Below are 25,966 nucleotides of genomic sequence, written 5' to 3' on the forward strand. Positions count from 1 at the left end.
GTGTGATCTCATCACTACAAGCCCTCATCACTTTGATAATGTGTTATCAAAGGTGTCCATAGTTCATTTTTATTGGGTATTAAATGGCCTGTGAACTGCTGCTGCTTCTGAAAGACTGCAATAGTTTTGTTAGTAAATCTAAATTTTAATCATAGCTTCCAATCCATGTTCATTCATTCATTATGTGCTGTGCTGTATAACATGGGTGATTATGGTCTTTCCATGACTGTGATTGTTCTTGATAATTTTTTCTACAGAAATGGTTTGTCATTGCCTTCTTCTGAGCAGTGTCTTTACAAGACAGGTGACCAAGCCATTATTAATACTTTTCAGAGAATGTGTGCCTGATGTCAATGGTCACATAACCAGGACTTGTGATATGTACCAGATGCTTGTATGACCATCCACTACTTGCTTCCATGGTTTCACATGACCCTGATAGGGGGTGGGTGTTAAGTAGGTGCTACACCTTGTCGAGGGTGACCTGCAGGCCAGCAGACCTACAGGCTAAGAGGCCTATCTCCACCCTGCCACCCACCAATCCATATTAGCTGAAGCAAAATAATTCTAGTTGGTTTTCTCTGCTCCTGCACCCAATCCTGCAAGTTGCTTCCTCATAATGAGGAAAAGGTAAATAATGTTAACTACAGGTGTCTTCAGCTAAATACGTAAGTGTTTTTCTTTGGTAGAAATAGTGAGCTGAAAGCAGTAACAGCACACAAACTGCTGGAGGAGCCCAGCAGGTCAGGCAGCATCTGATCAGAAGAGGTTCATGAAAATAATTCCAGGAATGAAAGGATTAACATATGATGAGTGTTTGATGGTTCTGGCCTGTACTCACTGGAGTTTAGAAGAATGGGGGGAGGTGGGGTGGAATCTCAGTAGCACCTACCGAATATTGAAAGACCTTAGATAGAGTGGATATGGAAAGGCTGTCTCCAGAAGAGTGAGACTAGAACTAGAGGACAGAGCCTCAGAATAAAAGGATATCCCTCTATCAGGACTGGAAAGGAAGGGGCAAGTAGCTTGAAACAGTTGAATTCTTAAGATAATTTGTGTAAACATGTAACGACTTTGAAAGAGATTTTCAAAGGATTGTTTAAAGAATATATTGTAAATGCTGACAACTCAAGTATGAAATTCATCTTGCTGAAAAATGTAGCTTAAAAAATGTTATGGTAGTTGGTAGTGGCATTCCAATGCCACTCAGTTAGCCACTCCCACACGGGAGGAGTTCACATACTGCACAAGCAGCGTTAGTAATAAAGTTCAGTTGGATATCCTCCATGCTACAGTACTGATGTGTGCTGTCTGTACTCTCCCTCATAATGAACACAGCAAAAAGATGCTAACAGTAGTTTCTTAGGAGAAAGCTGTGTTATATTAGCTGGATTTTCATGTGGTCCTACATTCTCTGTACCAGTACTCGCAATGCTCAGATGAAAATGTGGGAACACACACTCAAACTGTGATGCACATGTATGTATGTGAAAAATATAGGAATCTCAACTTAACAATTTTGAGGTGGTGGTACAGTATATTTAAGGACTTGTCTTGGGATTGCAATATTAGATTGTCTGTATAAACTGGAAATGTTGATGCAAGTTTGGAATTCCTTTGTAGGGAGAAATTTCTCTGTGTGTCAAACTATCCAGAAGTAATAATGCAGGTGGACATGCAATCAGCTGGAATTATTCTGCCTCTGTTTGATAGATCATCTGCTTTTCAACTAATTAAAAAAGCCAATTAGTGAATTTCGTGATATTAAATAAAGAAGTTTGAATATTAGGTTAAATAGACATTAGTTAGCACCTAACTAATACTTGAATGTAAATACCAAGTACTGAAAATCCAGAGCACCACACACAAAATTCTGGAGGAACTCAACAAGTCAGGTAGAATCTATGGAGGGGAATAAACATTCGATGTTTCATACTAAGACCCTCTCAAGGCTGTAAAGAAAGGGGGGATTAAGCCAGAATAAGAAGGTGGTGGGAGGGGAAGAGTACAGACTAGGAGGTGATAGGTGAAACCAGATAAGAAGGAAGGTAGGTGGGTGGGGGAGAGGGGGTGAAGTAAGAAGCTGGAAAGGGTTCAGTAGACGAGGTAAAGTGCTGATGAAGGAATCTGATTGGAGAGGAAAGTGGACCATGGGAAAGGATGAGAAGGAGGTGATGGCCAGGTGAGAGAAGAGAAGGGGCAAGAAGTGAGTTGGAATTGGGAAAGGAAAGGAAAAAGAAAGAAGGAAGAGGAGCAAAAAGTACCTGAAGTTTGAGAAATCAATGTTCATGCCATCAGGTTGGAGGCTGCCTCGACATAATATGAGTTGTTGCTCCTCCAACCTGAGAGTATCAACATGCAGGATTTGATTAGGTGTTTCATTTCTTTGCAGTAGTAGCAGTGATTAGTACAGTACCAGTTACCACCAGTGATGACCCTGGTGCCAAGCTGTATCGGCCTTTTCCCTTCCCTTGGACAACATCAGTGGCATGGAGAAGGGAGACACGCTGCATGGGCAACTGCCAGTCTTCCATACAACCTTGCCCAGGCCTGCATTCTGGAGAGGGCACAGATCCATGGTCTCGCGAGACTAACGGATGCCACTCACACACAAGTTACCTAGGTTCAATTCTCGCCTGTGTCTGTAAGGATCTTGTATGTTCTCCCCATGACTGAGTGGGTTTCCTCCCACGGTCCAAAGATGCACCAGTTGATAGGTTAATTGGTGATTGTGACTAGACCTGTGATTAGGCTAGGGTTAAATCGGCGGTTGCTGGCCAGCACAGCTCGAGGGGCCAGAAGGGCTGATTCTGCACTGTACCTCAAAAATGTAACATTTAATAAATAGAATAGTAGCTTCAATAGTTACTGCAAAATAATTTTGATATTATAAAATGAAGAAACTGGTGAAAATTGCAAAAGGTTTTGATGATAAGGGATTATAAATTATATTGCTGGATACATTTCTCCACAACTCTCTTCCAAATGCAGAGCTGCCACCTCTAGGTCACTCTGAGTCAGGCTTTGTTTTATGATATTTTTCTCTCTCATTTGTCAAGGCCTGTTGTTTTCAGTGTATTTTCTTCTCTCATAAAACTTCCCTTTGGGGAACTGTTTATTACAAGTATTCAATTATATTAGCATTTTCTAACATTTATCCTACATCTGAATTTTAAATAAATACTTGTAAAAATTATTTACATACATAATTACATTTCCTATAGATTCTGGCCGTGAGCTTGTGATCACAGACCCAGTAATTAGAAGTCGGGAGCTCTTCATTTCGGATTATGTCGACACCTATCATGCTGCAGCACTCAGGCAAGTTTGAGTAATTAGTATGATGGTTTATTTGAATAAAGCAACAAATTTGAAATATTAATTAGTTTTATAATATTGTCAGGACAATGTCAATTGTAACTTTTATTTTCCTTACAGAGGGAAATGCAATATTATTCACTTTTCTGACATTTTTGCTGCGAGAGAGTTCAAGCCACGACCAGACCAATTCTTTTATATCTTAGGCTACAACCCAGAGACAAGGTAAGGAAGTGATATTCAAAAATCAAAAAGACTGCAGATATTGGAAATAGCTACAGAGTTGTAGAACACTAAACACAGAAACAGCCCCTTAGCCCATCTAGTTGGTGCCATTCTCTTTCTGCCTAGCCCCATCAACCTGCACTAGACCATAGTTCTCCATACCCCTCCCATTATATACTTATCCAAGCTTCTCATAATTTTTGAAATCTAACCTACATACACCACTTTCGCTGGCAGCTCGTTCCACACTCTCACCACCCTCTGAGTCTAGAAGTTCCCCATCATGTTTCCCTTAAATATTTTACCTTTCACCCTTAACCTATGACTTCCAGTTCTGGTCTCACCCAACCTCAGTGGAAAAAATCTACAAAATAAACAGATAAAAACAAGCTGAGTATTTCCAGAGTTTTCTGTTTTTATTTAAGGAGTAATTCTCATTTTGACAGAAGTGATGAACAACTGTGCAAAACATCATTGTTTCAAATATAGAGACAGGTTCTGCCTGATTCCTTGACAAAGCCAATGAAAATGTGAGAGACATCGCAAAGGACATCGAGTAGTAAGCTAAACTGATGGAGTAACTATGAAATCAATGGAATAGTTATTTTAAAAGTTGCACATTAAAATTCCCTGCTTAGTGCTGTAGCAAATTAATAATGATTGGATTTACTGTTATCAATTTCTCAAGAATCTGTATCCTCTTTTTATTTCCTTTCTTCCTTTGTCTCTTGCCCTCACTGAATATATGAATAACTTCACTCCAGCATCACACTGACCTGTGAACATCCTGAGAGAAAGTGTACCCTCCTTTATGTTCAAGGCTACTGCTCGCAAATGGAGAGGAGATCGGCATTGCTAGAAATGGAGAATTAAATTAGTACTCCATTATATTTGTGTCTATGTACTACACACAGTTAACTTGGCCCTATTTAAAACGATTTGCATTTTACAATTTTTTGTGTTTTTTGTACAGTGATCTGGTTAGTATAAAAATGTTCTTGTTTTGAATTTTCTCAATCTATGTAGTGTTACTAATAATGCTTCCGTCATGTTTTAAGGTTGAAATATGAAACTTAAATAGTGGGAAAACATTAGTGTATGATTTTGAATGTCAGAATTTTAATCACCATCTTGAACACAATATGAAGTAGTGACACGTATGGATCACCAAGTTGAGAACAATTGGCAATATCCTCTGTACTGCATATCATGCATATTGATGCAGAATCAAAACCTGGTTTATTATCCTTGACCTATGTTATGAAAACTGTTGTTCTGCAGCAGCAGTACAGTATAAGACATAACAATTACAGTAAATTACAAAAATAAATAAATGGCAGGGAGGATTCTGCCTCTGATGAAATTGGCTGAGTCCATAACCTTCTGCAGCCTCTTAAGATCCTGTTGTTTGGACACTGTACCAGGCTATGATGTAACCAATCAGAATACTCTCCACTGTACATCTGTAGAAATTTACAGGAGTCTTTGGTGACATATCAAATCTCCTCAAACTCCTAATGAAATAGTGCCAATGGTTATTGTTATTGCTTCTATGTGTTCGGGTCCAGGGTAGGTCCTCTGAGACGCTGACACCCAGGAACTTGAATCTGCTTACACTTCCCTTCAGTGATCCCCTTAGTGAGGAATGTTAAATGTGTTCCCTTGAATTCTCCTTCCTGAAGTCTACAAACAATTCATTGGTCTTGCTGAAATTGAATGTGCAGTTGTCGCAACACCAAATAACCAATTAACGTTCATGGTTTCATATGTTACCTTCCAATAATGTATTAGAACCAATATATAAAAATAACCAAAGGGCCAAATTAGATATATAAAGCAATTTTCTTTTCGATGGCTCAAAACGGCTTTCTGCTCTGACTATAAATGTACATTGTAAATAATTTGTGAAAACTCTTCCCCTGGATTAAGCCGTTAACATCACTCACCTTATTGTAATGAGTATTGCAGCTTAATAAATATCTTACTTCTTGAAGTGTCTGGTAAATTTCAAACATTCTGTAAATAACTTTAATAAACAACTAATTTAAAAACTTTGAATTTGAAAACCGATCTAAATTGCCCAAATCTCTCTTAATCTGTACTTCAAAAAAACGATAGACTATTTACATTAGAGAATCAGTCTATGATGTACGATAGAGAAACTGTCAGATGGAAGAGTCTATTTTCAATTGTTTTGCCAGATAAAACAATGTAAAAAAATAGTTTCACTCACGATGGAGTTAAATCTGATTTAGAAAACATAGAAACATACATAGAAACATAGAAAACTTACAGCACAATACAGGCCCTTTGGCCCACAAATCTGTGCGGGATATGTCCTTACCTTAGAAATTACCTCGGGTTACCCATAGCCCTCTATTTTTCTGAGCTCCGTGTAATTGTCCAGGAGTCCCTTATAAGATCCTATAGTATCCACCTCCACCACCGTCGCTGGCAGCCCATTCCATGCACTCACTGCTCTCTGCGTTTAAAAAAAAAACTTACCCTAACATCTCCTCTGTACCTACTTCCAAGCACCTTAAAACTGTGCCTTCTCTTGTCAGCCATTCCAGCCCTGGGAAAAAGCCTCTGACTATCCACATCATCAATGCCCCTCATCATCTTATACACCTCTATCAGGTCACCTCTCATCCTTTGTCACTCCAAGGAAAAAAGGCTGAGTTCACTCAACCTGTTCTCATAAGGCATGCTCCCCAATCCAGGCAATATTCTTGTAAATCTTCTCTGCACCCTTTCTATGGTTTCCACATCCTTCCAAGATTGAGGCGACCAGAACTGAGCACAGAACTCCAAGTGGGGTCTGACCAGGGTCCTATATAGCTGTCTTTATATATACACCTCTATAAATCTATATATGCCTTTATATAAATCTATATATACCTATATAGATTTCCTTCAAGTAATTCTTTATTAGTTTCATCTTGTTACAAAGTTTGCTTTCTGACAGCATCCTTCATACCTCATCTGATCCTGATGTGGTAGTGTGAAATGAAGTAAGTACACTATTTCTCAAAGGTTTCATGTGTGCAAATCATTATTAGTTGTGTAGTCCATCATATATAATCTCTTTATTGAAAGAGATTTGTACTGGATCCTATAATGCAGCAGAGATGACACTTTGTTGTATGCACATTTAAACGTACAATGAAATACGCCATTTGTATCAAAGGAGATCATCAAGGATTGTGTTGGATGGTTCACAGGTGTCACAACGCTTCCGCTGCCAACATAACTCACAACTCACTCATTTTAACTTGTGTGACTTTGGAATGTGGGAGGAAACCAGAGAACCTGAAGGAAACCCATGCAGTCGTGGAAAGAACATACAAACTCCTTATGACAGCGATGGGAATTGAATTCTCGTTTCATAAAGTGTTGCACTAAACCCTGTGCTACTGTGTTGTCCCTAGAAGTACTTAGCTGTAAATTATCTTCTGAAAGGCATATGAAATATGCATTGGAAACCCGCCTTGTTTACCTCCCTGTTTCTCCTTAATCAAAATTAACATTTCTTAAATTTCATATTCTTGGCTGTTCCTTTTTTATATAGCATTCTATACCTAATAGAGCGCGTTTGTGGTCTTCTGCTCATGTAGGCCACCCACTTCAAGGTTTGATGTGTTGTGTATTCAGTGATGCTCTTCTGCACACAATTGTAATGTGTAGTAATTTGAGTTACCTTCCTGTCAACTCGAACCAGTCTGGCTATTCTCTGACCAAACGCTGTCATTCACTGGTCTTTTTCGCCAACAACGCTGCCCTTCACTGCAGGTTTTTTGTTTATCGCACCATTCTCTGTGAACGCTAGACACAGTTGTGCGTGAAAATCTCAGGAGATGAGCAGATTTTGCGATACTCGAACTTGCTCATCTGGCATCAACAAATATTCTGTGGTCAGAGTTATGTTGATCACATTTCTTCTGATCTATTTCTTCTCTGTTCTAATGCTTGGTCTGACCAGCAACTGGACCTCTTGACCATGTCTGCATGCTTTGTATTGCTTTATTTGTGGCATGTACATTGAAACATACAGTGAAATGCGCCATTTATGTCAAGGATGTGCTGGGGGCAGCCTACAAATGTTGCCACACTTTTGTGCCAATATAGCATGCCCACAAACCTAAATTGACCACCTTTGGAATGTGGGAGAAAACTAGAGCATCCAGAGGAAATCCACATGGTTGTGTTGAGAACGTACAAACTCCTTACAGGCAGTGGTGGGGATTACAGGCTGGCGCTGTAAAGAGTAGAATTTTTCAAATCTTCAGCCACTTATAGCATTTTATGGACTATTTAATGACAATCTGCAGCATTTCCTCTGCCCATTCAGGCTACATCCACGCTACACCAGATAAATCCGTGACCGAAGCTTTTTCTCTTTGTTTTTACCCTTCGTCTACACTAAAACAGCGTTTTTGTCCCCCAGAACCGGAGCTTTTCAGAAACACTCTCCAAAGAGTTTATTTTTGAAAACCCTGGATTGGCCGGATCAGTGTGGACGAGGTAACAAAAGACTTCTGAAAACGCTGTCAGACGGCAGTGCGCTATTTCATTGATTTCTTGAAAGCAACCTAACAATTTCAGAGCAGACGGCAACGAAACTGACGCCAGAAGAGTTAAAAATGTACTCATCAAATACTTTGTCCCATAACTTACTGAATAAATAAGTATACTCACTTTGCTCTGTTTTCTGTTCTTGCTCGTATGAAGGTGGTTTACCTATTTATGCAAGTACTTCTCTGACAATAGATGTGTAACAGCCTAATGTAACATTGTATGGAAATACAAGATAACACTGATGCAGACATGTTTTATACATTTAATGAGATGCTTTATTAATGCAACAGTGTTAGTCAGTTTTTCAATGTTCGTCAGCCAGGTCAATCTGTCCATGAACTCCCTGTCGGTTGCCTCTGCACACTCCAGTATTTGTTTTTTTTTACTTTTAAGTTCTCCTGCGCGAAAGCCAACAGCTGTCCATTGTTTTAAGTTTTTCTAGTCTGTAACTACACAAACGCGCACTTTTACAGCGAGATTCGACACCAAACATGTCGCTTGTTTTTAGTAGATGTGTCCTGCGCACGCACAGTAGGAGGAGATTTGCCGAAATCTCCATTTCAATGTGGATAGAGATATTTTTTAAAACGCATAGTGTAAATCACCTGTTGTTTTTACGAGAAACCGGGGTTTTCAAAATTATCCAGTCGAGTGTGGACATAGCCTCAGTCAGCCAATTCATCAAAAAGTTTCATTTAATTTGCTGAGAGTATTCTGTTGACAGGCAATTAACATGTTGTCTAGTCAGTTAACAAAGACACTATTTAACAGTATAACACCAATGAGTCTGTATTCAGTCAACACATTAACCTCCCCTTTAACAGAAACCAAAGCTCATGCTAATTGACTTCAGTTTGCTAGACCTTGTTAAAACAATTAGAAAAAGTCCAATTTAATCCTTTTGTAGTCATTAATGAGCAATCTAAGGAAAGAGGAGCAAATGAAATTGCAATTTTTTAGTTGAGAAGATGACCAACAAATACTGATGTTATTAAGATACACAAATACAGAATTGGTTAGTTCCCTTTTGGCTTTTGCAAACTGGGTTTATGGTTTTGAATGAAAACAAGTTCATTGCTAGTGTCCCATAGAAAATAGGTCCTGTTTTCACTCCCCATCTCCAACCTTTCCCATCCCCAGAACACCTTGTGTATCATAAACTTATACTATTTATAAATGTCACAAAATGCAGTTCATTCAGATTTGGAATCAGAATCAGGTTTAATATCACCGGCATAATGTCATGAAGTTTGTTGTTTTTGCAGCAGCAATGCATTCCTATACATAAAAATAATAAGTGTGTGTGTGTGTGTATATAAATAGGCATCCGTTAGTCTCGTGAGACCATGGATTTGCACCTTGGATGGTTTCCAGGGCGCAGGCCTGTGCAGGGTTGTATGGGAGACCAGCAGTTGCCCAAGCTGCAAGCCTTCCCCTCTCCACGCCACCGATGTTGTCCAAGGGAAGGGCACTAAGACCCAAGCAACTTGGCACTGGTGTCATCGTAGAGCAATGTGTTATTAAGTGCCTTGCTCAAGGACACAACACGCTCCCTCAGCTGAGGCTCGAACCAGTGACCCTTCAAATCACTAGACCGATGCCTTATCCACTAGACCACACGCCAACATGTATATATAGATTGATAGATATAAATTAAGTAACTAGTGCAAAAAGAGAGCAAACATTGGCTATTCAGAAATCGGATAATGCTGAGTGTGCATCTTCAGGCTCCTGTACTTGCTGCTTGATGGTACCACTGAGAAGAATAGTCCTGAGTGATGGGGGTCCTTTCTGAAAAATACACCTTTTTGAGTCCTCACTTTTTGAGGATGTCCTCAATGTTAGGGAGGCTGGTGCCCATGATGGAGCTAGCTGAATTTAAAACTTATTGCAAGTTTTCTGTTGTTAGTGCTGAAGTATTCTGTGGAATAGAGAAGATCAGTACTCCATGCATGCATTGTTATTTATTGGAAGCTGTTTCTACAGATTGAATGCAGCTGACAGGTCAGTCAGCTTTTCCTGATCAGCAGAAATGAAAAATAAGTCTGCTGTGGTGCCAGGATGTTTCCAAAGTTTTTAGAAAGCTTTGCATACCACTGTTTAATTGGCCCCTGGTGTGCAAAAGTGAAAACCAAGGCAGGATATCATCTGTTAGAAATGAATTTGCTTATTCCTGAAATGGCAGATTTAACAGATTTACTGCCACTCTCATTGGAGATTAGCTTTCTTTAAAATATGAAGCAAAATGTCCAGTTCAGTGATTATATATAAAGCCGTGTGTGATTTCACCACATTCACTGACAAACTTGTCTGGAACAAAGGCTGTGGCACTTTGATATATAAAACATATTTTGGCTTCTGGACATAATGTTGGGCCGGGCGCATAGCTCAGGAGGGAGTGTTGTTCTTTCAGTGTTAAACAGAATCACAATCAGGTTAAACACTGGCATACATCGTGAAATTTGTTGTTTTGCAGCAGAAGTACATTGCAGTATATAAATTATATAAATTATCATAAGAGATATATATTAACAAATAAGTGAAATAAGTATAGCAACAGAGTGTCAATGAGGTTGTGTTCATGGGTCTGATGGTAGCGTGGAAGAAGCTGATCATAAGAAGTCGGGCGTGTTACTTTAGGATCCTGTACCTCCTCCCCAATGAGGAGTGTTGTGATTTGAAACTACTTTGTTGGTATTCCTTTATTCAAGTATTTCTGAAGTGGAAAATTTTATATAAGGCTACTGTTTTGTGTACTAGTCATTTCTGATTCTTGGATTGCTTTAACCTGAGAGCTTCCTGGCACTGGCAAAATTTTAAGTCCATATTTTAAAACAATTTGAAAGCTCTTTATCAAATCTTTTGCGATGCTTACTGGTTAGGTATGTTAAAAATAGTAACACATCTGCAGTTCTTGATTGAAACTTCAACCACAGATTTGAGCTCGTAGATCAGTTCTGTCATGTCACAAATGAATTATTACAGTGACATCTGTCAGCCCCATTAGTATAATTAGGAGATCCCAGTCATTTCAGAGAACAAGGCGTGAATTAGCTTTACTTATTTATTCTTGATCAGCAGCACCAAGATACATCCTGTTCATGTATTTTGTTTCTGTTTGTGGGGGTGGGTTGGGGTGGGAGGTCTCCTGTTGTTTATAAGTATAGAAAGAGGGGCATAGATAATAAAAAGTTTTTAAAAATGTTGTTGTGTGTTTATTTTGTTTTAGTAATGTTTTGTTTTAGTAGTGTGCCAATGATTTTTTTAAGGAACAATGAAAAGTACTGATGATGAGGCAATATTAACGAACATACCAGGCCACCCCAGAGATACCATAATCATGACCATCTTAAAGAAAGCTTCCTTCGAGAAGTTCAAGTTTTTGTCATTCAACCACCTGCATGTATAACACCAAATGAACCAACATTCCTCCAGACCAAGGTATACAACACAATCCATACCTCAAGCAACACATAGGGTAATATTACTGCAATAAATTAACAAAAAATAAGGCGCATTTATAACACAAGTCAAAAAGTAAACAGTGTAATGCTACTGTTGTTTCATATGTGATGAGACCTGGGTGTGGCAGGTAGTTTAGTCATCTGACAGTCTGTAGGGAAGAAGCTGTCCTGCTGAAGGGTCTTGGCCTGAAATGTTGACTGTACTCTTTTCCATAGATGCTGCCTGGCCTGCTTAGTTCCTCTAGCATTTTGTTTCTTGGATTTCCAGCATCTGCAGATTTTTTTCTTGTTTGTGATTAGATCCCCTTCTAACAGTCCTTGTCTTAATGTTATGGGGCATCGTGCTAACGGTAGGTGGTCAAAGAGATGGTGTTGGATGGATGGAAGAGAGACCTCAATAATCCTCTCAGCAGTCTTTGCAAATCCTTTGTAGGTCTTGTGGTCAGATGCCTTGCATTTCCTGTATCAGGACACTCTCAATGGTGCTTTGATAAAAATTGGTTAGAATGGGGGGAGAGAGGAGGCCTTGCTTGCCTCAATCTCCTCAGGAAATGGAGATACTGCTGTGTTTTCTTGGCTTGAGGATATATTGAGGAACCTGGTAAGATCTTTTTTTATGTGCATCCTCAGAAATCTGGTGCTCTGAACACTCTTCACAGATTTATTGCCTATCACAATAAAGTTTTGTGGTAATACTGTGGAAAAGTGGACCTTGACCCATTACTTGGGAGACACTTTTTGACAAAGATATACATCAATGATGAAAATCATCCTTGACCCCAATGTGTAAGTGCGGCATTTGGTTGATTGATGAAAAATGTATTTGAATATCAGGACAGCAGATCTTGTACAAACCTCATGAACAGTCGACGTTTCGAGTGTTTTGGCCCAAAATGTCAACTGTTTACTCTTTTCCGTAGATGCTGCCTGGCCTGCTGAGTTCCTTCAGCTTTTGTCTATGTTGCTTGTATTTCCAGCTTCTGCAGATTTTCTCTTGTTTATTGATGAGAGAGGTCAGAAGAGAATGGCTGGACAGGTTCAAGCAGACAGGAGGGTGACTGTAACTCAGATAACCACACGTTACAACAGTGGTGTGCAGAAGAGCATCTCTGAATGCACAATGTGTTGAACCTTGAAGTGGAAACCAAAAACGTGCACTCAGTGGGCACTTTATAAGGTACAAAGGTACCGAATGATGTAGCCACTGAGTGTATGTTTGGCATTTTATGATATTTAATGCTTTATTTAAAAAAAATTCCTGACTTCAAACTGCTCTAATTCATATTGTCACTCTGTTTTGCACTTTTATTCTTGCATTTTAATTTTTCCTTGCCTTTAATGTATCTGCCGAAGGACCAGACATCTGAAAGCTATAAAGATTAATAGGTTACAGACATAGAAAATGAGAGCAGGATGAATTGTTTTTAAGTTGGCATATGTAAGTTCTTTATTAAATTCAATTGAACATAAAAACATAACTAATTAGATTCACAAATGCATCTGAAATCTATACCATAGGCTACACCACTAATGTGGCTAAGCAAAACTTACAATCAATAATGAACATCCTTAGATAAAATACATTGAACAAAATCATTTTATCAAATGTTTTAAAGTCACAATGAGTGCCTTGATAGAATAGAATGATGTGATGCACTCAGGCATATCATCAATGATGTAACCTGGGGTCAGACGGTGTTTTGGGTTTTTCAACATCAGATGCCCTCACCTGGGTGACCCAGCCAGGGTTGATCAGCCCCTGACATGTCTTTATAGCGTTCTGCCACGGATCACTCTTCCTGATCCACAGCCATCTCAAGAACCACTATGGTGTTCCTGATAGCTTTCCTCTTCGGACTTCTGAGGTGCCCATCCAGCTGTAGGCTCTGCAGAGAGGTTGACCAGCATACAATGTGCCCACCATCCCTTGCTGCAGCACTCCTCCACCAAAGTCTTGGTACTTTTTGTCTTTTTCCTGTTACATCCCCCTCTGTCTGGTCTTCCCAGGGAGCAGTCACTCCAACATGACCACCTGTCTAGATGACTCTAACAGCAGCACTGTGTCTGGCCTAAGCACGGTTGAGGAGATATGCTTGGGGAATCTGAGCTGTATCCCCAGGTCGACTCTCAATTGCCAGTCTTTTACTGTTCCTAGGAGGCCGGCATACTCCTTGGGTTGGGTTTGAGCCTTCTTCCCTGCCTTGATTAAAGAAATTGCTTGCTTTGCTGAATGATGCTGTTTGGCCTGGGCAATGGATGTGCACAAGGTGTCAGCCATTGTCTTCGGCACCTGGTCGTGGCACCAGTGATAACACCCCTCCCCCAGGGCTTTTGGGCAGCAACTGAAGATGCACTCTAGTGTCCCCTTCCCTCGGCACAGGGAGCATGCTGGTGTTTTGGCCTTGCCCCAGCTGTCGAGGTTTACTGGCCTTGGCAAGACATCATAAACCATCTGGATCAGGAACTTGATGTGGTGGAATTCAGCTTTGAAAATTCACCCCCCCCCCCCCAAAGTGTTGTGCTTCATTACCTGGTCCCATCTTATCCAAATGCCTTTTTTGCTGCATGTCAGTAATCTTACTGGCACGTAGCTCCTCAAAGCAGCTTGCACCTCCTGCTGGACCAACTGGCGCCTCACTCTTTCTTGCACCTGATTGTAGCAGACTGTTGGGAACCAACCCCGACCCGATACCACTGAGCCCACCAGCACACTATGGTGTAGCTGTGCTTCAGCTTGTTCATCTGCGTCCTGTGCCCTCCATCTCCTGTCCATCCTCACCTGTGCCAGAGTGTGAGACCTTTGGGTCGTTGGATTCTCTAAATTGCAGCACTTCTCTTGCACGGTGACCATGAACTCCTCGAACACACTGCTGACGGGGAGTTTCAGTCTGTTTTTTTTCTCTTATAAGGTGATGCTACATAAGCTTCTAGGCAGACCCAGCTACCTCCATAGGTACTGGCTACTAGCAGTGGGACATCATAGACTAGCAGAGGCCACAGGATCTGACAGAGAATGCCATGTTGGTAAATCCAAGCCTTGAATATACCCAACGGTGCTGACTTGTCCTCAGAAGACGACCATTACTTCAGCTTTTCAACAGCTGCTTTGATGGAGGCTGTGTGAGCTGTTAAACACCTTGCCAAGGCTCTTCACTGGTTTCTGTGATAGGCTTGGAATTTTGGCACCTCCCAGGTTAAGGTGGAATTTGTCAACCACCTTTCCTCTCGTAAGTACCAAGGATCTGGATTTCTTAGGATTGAAGCTCACCCTTGCCCAAGTGGTCAACTTCTCAGGACCCTGGAGAATCCCGCTGCATCCTGGTACTGATGTTGTTGTTGCAGTCTGGTCATCCATGAATGCTCTTATAAGTGGTTGACAGACACCAGGCCTCTGCACTTCACCTCTGCTGACTTGGCCAATATGTTCATCACCAAAGAGAAGATGATCACAGTCAATGTACATCCTGTTTTGATGTCCTTCTCAAGATGGTGCCAATCAGATGTGACTGTCCGAGAGGTGACTCTTAGACTGAAATTACTGTAATATCCAGAATGAGTTCCTGGTCCTGAGTGGGACACGGTGATGCTCGAAGGTGACTTCATCCAGCTAATGTTGTATGCAACCATACACATTTGTAAGGTCCAGCCAGAGCACGGAGAGATTGCCCTTGCCTTCCTGTGTTTCTCTGATCATCTGAGTGATCACTCCTGTGGGTTCTAAGCACCCTGGAATTGTGAGGCTGAGTGAAGATTTTATTCAAGTAAGTGCATCAAGCCATTTGCCTGCAGCAAGTTTTTGTCATTAACATATGCACTCAATGGCCAGTTTACTAGGTATATCTATATACCTCATTAATGCAGATTTTTAACCAGCTGATCATATGGCAACAACTCAATGCACAAAATCATGCAGACATGGTCAAGGGGTCCATTTGTTGTTCAGATCAAACATCAGAATGGGGAAAAATGTAGTGAAAGTGACTTTGAACATGGAATAATTGATGGTGCCAGACAGGTTACTTTGAGTATTTCAGAAACTGCTGATCTCCTAGGACTTTCATGTACAACAGTCTCCAGAGTTTACCGAGAATGGTATGTTAAACAAAAAAGATCCAGTGAGCAGCAGTTCTCTGGGCGAAAACAACCTGTTAATGAGTGAGATGAGAGGAGAATGGCCAGACTGGTTCAAGCTGACAGGAAGGTGATAGTTACAATAATGTTGTGCAGAAGAGTATCTCTGAATGCACAATATTGAAGTGGTTGGGCTACAGCAGCAGAAGACCTTAAATGTACACTAAGAGACCACTTTACAGTTCCTGATAAAGTGGCCACTGATGTAGATAAATGACTGGGAAATCTGCTTCTGGTGATACTGGTTGAGAGACAGGTCATCAGGAAAGTTATAGTTGGTCTTTGAATAATATCAGCTGGGTCTTTTTTAAGGCATTGGTAAGAACAGATTTTGAAGTATTGCGTGTAGTTTTTGGGCCCCTTATCTAACCAAGAAAGGATGTGCTGGCAGTGGTGAGGGTTCAGAGGAGGTTTACGCAATTGAACCCAGGAATTAAAGGTTATTCTATGAGAAACATTTGATGCCTCTGGGCCGATACTTGCTGGAGTTTAAAAGAATGAAGCAGTTCTCATTTGGAACCTCCCGAATATTGAAAGGCCTGGATAGAGTGGATATGGAGACTATGTTTCTGATGGTGGAAGTTAACAGCCTCAGAATAGAAGGATGTCCATTTAGAACAGAGATGAGGAGGAATCTCTTTAGCCAAAGGGTATTGAATCTGTGTAGTTCATTGCCACAGACAGCTGTGGAGGCCCAGTCATGGGGTATATTTAAAGTGGAGGTTCATAAGTGCTCGATTAGTAGGGGCATCTAATGGTTATGGGGAGAAGGGTGAGAGGGAAAATAAATCAGCCACAAATGAATGGCAGAGCAGACTCGATAGGCCAAATGGCCTAAATTGCTACTATGTCAATGGTCTTATCTTTGATTTCCTGCCACCTCAATTGAAGTTTAATTGATTTGCTTTGTTGGAGAATTTTCGATTGATATGTGTACCGATAACAATAATTGCTTTCTGCCTGCAGTTCTTTAGCTGAAAGTACTTCTGACATCCTGAGAAGGTACTCTTACTGCAAGCTCATTATTTTTTCTGTAAGATCTGGTGTCTTAGGGCAGCAATGCTGAGTTCCTACAGAGCAGCATTCAATTGTTAGCCTTGTCCTAGAATTGGATACATTTAGATGTGAAGCTACTAACTAAGCCAAGTCGATGCTTGAAACTCAGAAACACAAGAAAGTCTGGAATTGAAAGCAACACACACAAAAATCTCAGGTTTTACATTGGATTAAACAATTTCCAGTTACTGATTTGTAAATCTGGAGCAAGAAGAATCTAGGGTTAACCAGAATTAATTAAAAGTTTGTATACTGGCATTGTAGGGCATTTGAAAAATGCTGTGCCGTTTTCTGTATTGCTGAAGCAACCTTGTAATATTTAACAGGAAGAAATAGTTAACAGTCAATTAAAAATGTCCATATGTTCATTATTTCTTTCCTTAAGATATGGGTTCTTAGGTCAGCAATACAGAGCTCCTTTACCATAGCTTTTGATTGTTGGCTAAAAATGCAATTTTTAGTTACTGTTTTCCACAGATTTTGCTGGCCGACGATATGAGGGAAGATCTAGATGTTTGAGCTGATGGAGCTGAAGTCATCATTGTGTGTGTGTGGGGGTGTGTGGTTTCTAAGGTTGTCCTTTATCATGTGTGATCAAAGGAGATCACTGCAGACTTGCCAAGTTTTGGCACAGTTGGTCAGTGATCAATGTTTAATTTATTAAAATGTGAAGTTTCCACTAGTGTGGGAATCTAGGGCCAGAGGGTGGCAAATCTGTGGAATTCACTGCCACCAAGGGTGTGGAGCTCAGGTCATTGGGTATATTTAAAGCAGAAGTGGATAGTAAGAGTATCAAAGGTTACAGGGAGAAGGCTGGAGAATGAGAGGGATAATAAATCAGCCATGATCAAATGGCAGAGCAATCTCAGTGGACCGAATGGCTTTATTCTTCTCCTATCTCTTATGGTAATTTCATGTTATCACCAAACAAATGCTGTTTCAAAGTAACTTAGTAAGTACTAAGTTTCGGAGCTATTATGCTTTTGATAAATTACTGTGCTGTATCATGTTGTTTGTGGGGTGTTGAGGGGCACAGGCTACCACAGCAGATGGAGTGAGCACAGAATTTGGACCAAGTAGTTGCCCAGTTAGGCAAAGCAAAGTTGAAGGAATCCCATTTGGATTGTTGTTAATCTCCAAGCTTCAATAGAACAGTGTTCGAAAGATTCATTGGAGCAGGTTATTGATTGAACAAGGAAAATTAACATAATGTAGAAAATGTTTTAAAAAACACAAAGTGAGCAGGAATATTATTTATAAGAGATGTGGAGCCTTGTACATCAGTTCTCATTGGGCAATAAATCATATTTTATACACCCAGGGGAAAGTGTTATTCAAGATGATTTAATGTAATTTCCAGTATACAAGTGTAAATGAAAAAGAAATGATTGTTACTTTGGATCTGATGCACCACAACAAAATCATGCAAAAGATAAGGAAGATACTAAAAACACAATATGAATACATTAGATAGTTTATATGCGTAGATTGATTGTATGTCCCTAAAGTGACACTAGGCGCAGGAGTTACTGTGCCTAAGGTGACTGATAGGAAATGATAAAGTAGTGGTGGTTGGGATGGGGTGGTTTAGTGGGTGGAGAGGTTGATCACACAAAAACAATTGTTTATTAAAATATTGCAATTCTGTTTGCAAATGAACCCTAAAGTCCGTCAAACTTTCTTTTGTATTGAGTCAGAAGAAAATGTAAGCTCAGCTCCGTGAGACCCCAATGAATAAGTGCCGAGCATGTCTCTTTCTCAGTGCTGCACATTTAAATGAACACAAATGGCAATCCCTAATGACCTTGGAGAAGATGATGAGGAGTCAGTTTCTTGCAACGCTGTAGTTTTCCAGTGAGACTACTTGGTGTTAATGTGTAGGGAGTTCCTGCATTTAAACCCAGTGATTTCTCCAAGTTAGCATGGTGTATGACCTGAAAGGAAACCTGCAGATGGTGCTGTTTCCACCTTCTGCTGTCCTTGTCCTTAATGCTAGATGGTGGGATTTGGAGATGCGGTTGGTTTAGAAAAGGCCAATATCTTCACTACATTTTGTCACTGGTAACCAGTGCAACCACTGAGTGATGATTGTGGTGGGATTATTGTTTAACGCAGAGGATGCGGTGCCAGTCAAGCAGGATTTACTTACTTAGATTCAGTGTAGAAGCGGCTCTTCAAGCTCAGAAACCCCCCTCATTAAACCCTAGCGTAATCACAGGACGAATTAACCTATCATCCAGTAGGTCCTTGAACTGTGGAAGGAAACCGGGACATTTAGAGGAAATCCACACAGTTATGAGGAAATTGTACAAACTCCTTACAGACAACGATGGGAATGAAATCCAAGTCACTGGCATTGTAAAGAGTCGTGCACACCACTATGCTACTGTGCTGCCCGTTCATGGGAATGATCACAGGAATGAAAAGGTTCATATATAAGGAGTGTTTGATCACTTATAGAAACCTATCGATATGGAAAGGCCTAGACAAAGTATGGATTGGATGCTTCCTTTAGTGGGGGAGTCTTGGACCAGAGGACACAGCTTCAGAATGAAAGGATCTTTCTTTAGAAGTCAAGTCAAGTTTATTGTCATTTCAACCATAAACTGCTGGTACAGTACACAGTAAAGACGAAACATTTCTCCAAGACCCTGGTGCTACATGAAACAATACAAAACTACACTAGACCATGTGAGGCAGCACGAGGCTACACTAGACTACATAAAACGACATAAAAACTGCACGAGACTACAGACCCGCACAGGACTACATAAAGTGCACAGAACAGTGCAGTGCAGTACAATAATTAATAAATAAGACAATAGGCACAGTAGAGGACAAATTACAATATAATAAATAACGTAGATGTCTATCTAAAATCTAAGTATTGAGGAGTCTGATGGCTTGGGGGAAGAAACAGTTGCACAGTCTGGTCGCGAGAGCCCGAATGCTTTGGTACCTTTTACCGGATGGCAGGAAGGAGTTTGTACGAGGGGTGCGTGGGATCCTTCACAATACAGTTAGCTGTGCGGGTGCAGCATGTGGTGTAAAATGTCTGTAATAGCAGGAGGAGAGACCCTGATGATGATCTCAGCTGACCTCACTATCCCCTGCAGGGTCTTGCGATCCAAGACGGTGCAATTCCCGAGCCAGGCAGTGATGCAGCTGCTCAGGATGCTCTCGATACATCCCCTGTAGAATGTGGTGAGGATGGAGGGGTGGGAGATGGATTTCCTCAGCCTTTGCAGAAAGTAGAGATGCTGCTGGGCTTCCTTTGCTATGGAGCTGGTGTTGAGGGAATCTCAACAGCTAGTGTTGAGATTCTCCGCCAGGTGAACACAAAGAAATTTGGTGCTCTTAATGATCTCAACGAAGGAGCCATCCATGTTCAGCAGAGAGTGGTCACTCTGTGCTCTCCTGAAGTCAACAACCATCTATTTTGTTTTGTTTGCATTCAGAGACAGGTTGTTGGCTCTGCACCAGTCTGTTAGCTGCTGCACCTCCTCTCTGTATACTTCCTCGTTGTTCTTGCTGATGAGACCCACCACGGTCGTGTCATCGGCAAACTTGATGATGTGATTCGAGCCATGTGTTGCTGCACAGTCGTCAGTCAGCAGAGTGAACAGCAGTGGACTGAGCACACAGCCCTGGGTGGGGCGGGGGGAGGGTGGCTCCAGTGCTTTCCAATCGGGTGCTGAGGAATGATTGTGTTGAATGCTGAACTGAAGTCTATGAACAGCATTCGAACGTGTATGTCTTTTTTGTCCAGGTGGGTGAGGACCAGGTGGAGGGTGGTGGCGATGGCGTCATCTGTTGAGCGGTTGGGACGATACGCGAACTGCAGGGGATCCAGTGAGCAGGGCAGCAGGGTCTTGATGTGCCTCATGACGAGCCTCTCAGAACACTTCATGATGATGGATGTGAGAGCAATTGGATGGTAATTGTTGAGGCAGGACGCTGTAAACTTCAGTATGGGGACGATGGTGGTGGCCTTGAAGCACGTTGGAACGACGGCGCTGCTCGGAGATGTTGAAGATGTCAGTGAGAACATCTGCTGGCTGATCTGCACATCCCCTGAGCACTCTGCCAGGAACATTGTCTGGCCTAGCAGCTTTCTGTGGGTTGACCCTGTGTAGAGTTTTCCTCACATCGGTCACGGTGAGACACAGCACCTGGTCATTGGAAGGAGGAGTGGTCTTCCTCGCCGCCACTTCATTTTCCGCCTCGAAATGAGCGTAGAAGTTGTTCAACGCATCTGGGAGGGAGGCATCACCTGCACAGTCAGGAGATGTCCTTTAATTGGTGATGTCCTGGATGCCCTGAACACGCAGCGCTGCGTGTTGCCGCTGTCCTGGAAGTGGCTGTGGATTCCCTGGGCATGTGCACGCTTTGCCTCTCTGATGGCCCGGGACAGTTTGGCCCTCGCTGTTGTTAGGGCTGCCTTGTCGCCTGCTCTGAAGGCGGAGTCACAGGTCCTCAGCAGCGCACGCACCTCCATGGCTTCTGGTTAGCGCGTATAGTGATGGTCTTGGAAGCAGTGACATCATCGATGCACTTGCTGATGTAGCTGGTCACTGATGCCGTGTACTCCTCTAAGTTGGTAGAGTCACCATCACCATCACCTCCCTGAACATGTGCCAGTCAGTGTGCTCAAAGCAGTCTTGAGGAGCAGAGATGGCTCCTGCGTTGCAACGGAACAGAAAAAAGGAGGAAATTTTTTAGCCAGAGGCTGGTGAATATGTGGCTGTCAAGTTATTGGGTATATTTAAATCGGAGGCTGACAAGTTCTTGATTAGTAAGGGCATCAAAAGTTACGGGGTGATGGCAGGAGAATGGAGTTGAGGGGGATAATTAATCAGCCATAATGGCATAGTAGAGCTAACTCGATGGGCTGAATGGCCTAATTCTACTCCTGTGTTTTGTGGCTTTATGCATCATCAGGCTCTTGATGTACTATACATGGTGAAAAGACTTAGTGGTGTCAGTCATTTGCAGCTTCATTCCTCTGTTGTGTCCGTGATGTTCATGGGCTGATCCATTTGAAGTGCTGGTCAGTGGTAATTCCCAGGTTAATGCTTTAAATATCATGGATGTTTGATTAATCTTTCATATTGATATGTTTGTGATGCAAATATCACTTATCACCTTCCAGTGCATTTTTCAAACTTATTGGATCTTGTTGCATGCAGATGTGGAATTCGTTGCTACAATCAGCTTGGAGGCCAAGTTATTGGGTATATTTAAAGTGGTAGTTGATAGGCTCTTGATTAGTAAGGGCATCAGAAGTTACAGGAGAAGGCAGGAGAGGAGAATGGGGTTGAGAGGGAAAATAAATCAGCCATGATAGAATGGTGGATTAGAGTTAATGACCCAAATGGCTTAATTCGGCTTCTGTGTGTTGTGGATTGATTTTCTATTAATATGGAACTGGAGTGGAACCTGTTGAAAGAATAAATGAACTTTCTTACTTGTGATCATATATCGAAATTAAAGAATTTGATGAGGGCTTGGGTTGGGACTTGAGGAGCTCCAAGGTGAATTTCTAGGATAGAGGGTGGAGTGCTCCCCAGCAAACTCAATGGAATATACAACTCCAGTGATCTCCATCCTCATGATGCTTCTGTTACCAGATTGTCTTAAAGCCATACACACAGTCAAATGCTTTCTTTCCGTTTAAGGGCATTCATTTTTGCCTCATTTCTGGAAGTAGTAAGGCTGATCATTACCTTCACCCACTATCCCACTCCTCCACCCCACCAACCACCAAAATTTTAGGGGCAGCACAGTAGCATAGTGGTTAGCACAGGGGTGGGCAAACTTTTTGACTTGTGGGCCACAAAGGGTTCTAAAATTTGACAGGGGGGCCGGACCAGGAGCAGATGGACGGAGTGTTTTGGTAATACACCTCATAAGAGAAAATAAAATATCATGGGATATGTAGAAAACATGTGCTTTAATTTCAATTGAAAATGAACAAATGCATTACAACAAAATATCTGTCTTTGAAGTCCCATGAAGTCCATGAAGTCCTATTTATTGAAATGACTTTTAAAACACTGAAAATTAAATGAATAAAATACAGCTTTTTTTAATAGTAACAGTTATTATTTTAAAGCACTGAAAATTCTGCTATCCTTCAAGATATTATCATCATCACTCTCCTCCTGCCTGTCTTTATTTTAAAAACGGTAGGAGATGCAGGTCTACTTGTCCTGCTCCTTCTTATTCAATTGTCCCCTGTGCCAAAACTCAACAACGACCAGCACAAGGACAAAACAGTGACAGCGCGCCAGTATGCGGAGCGCATTATTTGATCTGGAGCGCATTTTTTATTTTGAGAACGTACGTGCACCTGCGCACTACTCATGTCCATCACTTAACAGAAATGACATGTAACATGTAAGGCTTATTGAAAAAAATATTTTCAAATGCATTTTTTACATAACACAATGAAGGAACTTATTTTTAATTTCAGTGGGAACCGTGTTGTTGGTCTCCCTTTTTAGCCAGCGCATCAAAGTCTGGATTTAGTTTTGTTGTGGCGATTCTCAGGATGGATCTGAGGTGTTGGTCAGTTAACTTGGATCTGTGGCTGGCTTTGTTGATGTTCATGACGCTGAACGCCTGTTCACACAAATAGGTCGAGCCGAACAAAGAGTAAAGCGCAAATGTGGAGTAATACGCTGCACCTCAACAAAGGTCAATGTATATAGAGTGCGTCATCTATTGGGAAAATGCCAGAATTGCGGGGAAAAAACGTTAACAAGGTTTATTAATATAATTTCATCAAGTTCTGCGGGCTGGATTAAAAAGCTTAACGGGTTGCATATGGCCCCCGGGCTGTAGTTTGCCCATGCCTGGGTTAGCACAGCACATTACAGTACAGGCGACCACTGCTTGAATGGAGTTTGTACATTCTCTGCGTGGGTTTTCTCTGGGTGCTGCAGTTGTTTTCCACAGTCCAAAGACATATCAATTGGTCGGGTACTTGGTCATTGTAAATTGTTCTGTGATAATTGCTGGGTGTCATGGCTCGAAGGGTTAGAAGGGCCTATACTGCACAGTATCTCAATAAATAACTCCTGTACCCAGCGTCACTTTATGGAAATACAATCATTCTATGTATTTAAGCCATTTTATGTATGTATTTATTGTATTATTAAAAATTTTGATGTTCTTATTCTTATTGTGCTTTCTCGTGCTGCATCAGATCCAGAGTAGCAATTATTCCATTCTCCTTTACACATGTGTACTGGAAATGACTTCAAACAATCTTGAATTCAGCTCTCTTGGACCATATTTAGAATAAGGCTTGGTTGGATTATTGAGCCAAGAAGTCCTGTTGTAACCTCAGCCGGACATAGAAGGGCAGGTTATCAGTGAGTAAATGTTCCATGATAGAACTCTGAATGGCACCCTCTGTAATTTTACGATGATCGAATGTAGCCTGGTCGTCAGACAGATTGAATTTATCCTGCTTTTTGTGAACTAAGTGTACCTGGACAATCTCTGCTTTGTTGGTTAGCTGCCAGTTTTGTATTGTGCTGCAGCTGCCAATCTAAAGACACATTAGATTTGAAGCTCAGGATTTCAGTACTATTGTCAAGATGTTGTCTCGCCCCAAAACTTTTACTTAAAATGGTGTGCTCATGATGTTTTGTAGAACAATTCAAAACTGTCTTTAAACTACTTCTGATGCTGGGAACTCAAAGAAGTTCGAAGTAACTTCTTAAAGTATCTATGCTCTATGTCACCATATACTGCCCTGAGAATAATTTTCTTACAGGCATTCACTTTGGAAAAAGCAATACAATATAATCATTGGAAAAACTACACACAAAGACTGACAAAAAAAAACGTGCAAAGGAGGACAGAGGAAGTCTGTCTTTGAGGTACTTGAGTATATATGAGGTACTTGAGTATAAGAAATGCAAGAGAGCTCAACAGAGAAATCAGGAGGGCTAAAAGAAGACATGGGGTTGCTCTAGCAGACAAGGTGAAGGAGAATCCTCAGAGCTTCTACAGGTATATTGAGCAAAAGGATAGCTAGGGACAAAATTGGTCCTCTGAAAAATCACAGTGGTAATCCATGTGTGGAACCAAAAAGAGGTAGGGAGGCTTTAAATGGATATTTTGCATTTGTATTTACTCGGGAGTTGGACAGAGTCTATAGAGGTGAGGCACTGCAGCAGTGAGGTCATGGACCCTATACAGGTTACAGAGAAGGTGGTGTTTGCTGTCTTGAAGCAAATTAAGGTGGATAATCTCCGGGACCTGACAAGTGTTCCCCTTGGACCCTGTGGAAATTTCAGAGGTATGTAAAACATCCTTAGCTGCGGTTGAGGTGCCAACGAATTGAGAGATAGCCAATGTTGTTCTGTTGTTTAAAAAAGACTGTAAGAATAAGCTGGGAAATTATAGACCAGTGAGCCTGACTTCAGTAAGTGGGAAAGCTATTAGAAGGTATTGTGAGAGGCTAGACATAAAAGTATTTGGATAGACAGGGGTTGATTAGGGATAGTCAATATAGCTTTGTAAGTCATGTCTACCCAGTCTTATGGAATTTTTAAAGGAGGTTACCAGGAAAGCTGATGAAGGCAAGGCAGTGGGTGATGTCTGCATGGGCTTCAGCAAGGCCTTCGACAAGGTCCCACTCATTCACTTGGCTTTCAAGATGAGCTGGAAATTTAATTAAACATTGGTTTTACAGAAGAGAGTGGTTATAGATGATTGCCTCTCTGACTGGAAGATGTGACTAGTTCTGTGCTGCAGAGATTGGTGCTTGGTCCATTGTTTTTTTATTTATATTAATGATTGGGATGATAATATGGTTAACTGGATCTGCAGATTTGCCAATGACATCAAGATAGGGGGTGTAGGGAAAGGTTGAATAGCTTAGGACTTTATTCCCTGGAACGTACAAAAAAAAAAGTACATTTATTATTAAGGTACATGCATGTCACCATGTGCAATACTGAGATTTGTTTCCTTGCAGGCATACTCAGTAAATCCAAGAACCATAATAGAATCAAGGAAAGACCGCATGGAACAGGATGGACAAACAACCAATGTGCAAAAGACAGCAAACTGCAAATACAAAAGAGACAAACAAAAGTAATAAATAAATATGCAATGAATATTGAGAACACGAGATGACATGTTCTTGAAAGTGACTCCATAGATTGTGGAAACAG

At 41.2% G+C, this 25,966-nt stretch overlaps 1 protein-coding gene across 3 annotated transcripts in view; it reads left to right on the top strand.

Moving 5' to 3' along the window:
- Nucleotides 1-25,966, top strand: part of rerea (arginine-glutamic acid dipeptide (RE) repeats a) — a 619,674-nt gene that overhangs the window by 326,889 nt on the left and 266,819 nt on the right. For all 3 annotated transcript variants that reach the window (XM_059952295.1, XM_059952297.1, XM_059952298.1), the window contains exons 5-6: nucleotides 3,225-3,321; nucleotides 3,439-3,543. In XM_059952295.1, the coding sequence (XP_059808278.1) occupies nucleotides 3,225-3,321; nucleotides 3,439-3,543 (202 nt within the window). The remainder of the gene's footprint in view (nucleotides 1-3,224; nucleotides 3,322-3,438; nucleotides 3,544-25,966) is intronic.

This window comes from Hypanus sabinus, chromosome 27, assembly GCF_030144855.1.
Source record: "Hypanus sabinus isolate sHypSab1 chromosome 27, sHypSab1.hap1, whole genome shotgun sequence".
Classification (NCBI taxonomy): Eukaryota; Metazoa; Chordata; class Chondrichthyes; order Myliobatiformes; family Dasyatidae; genus Hypanus; species Hypanus sabinus.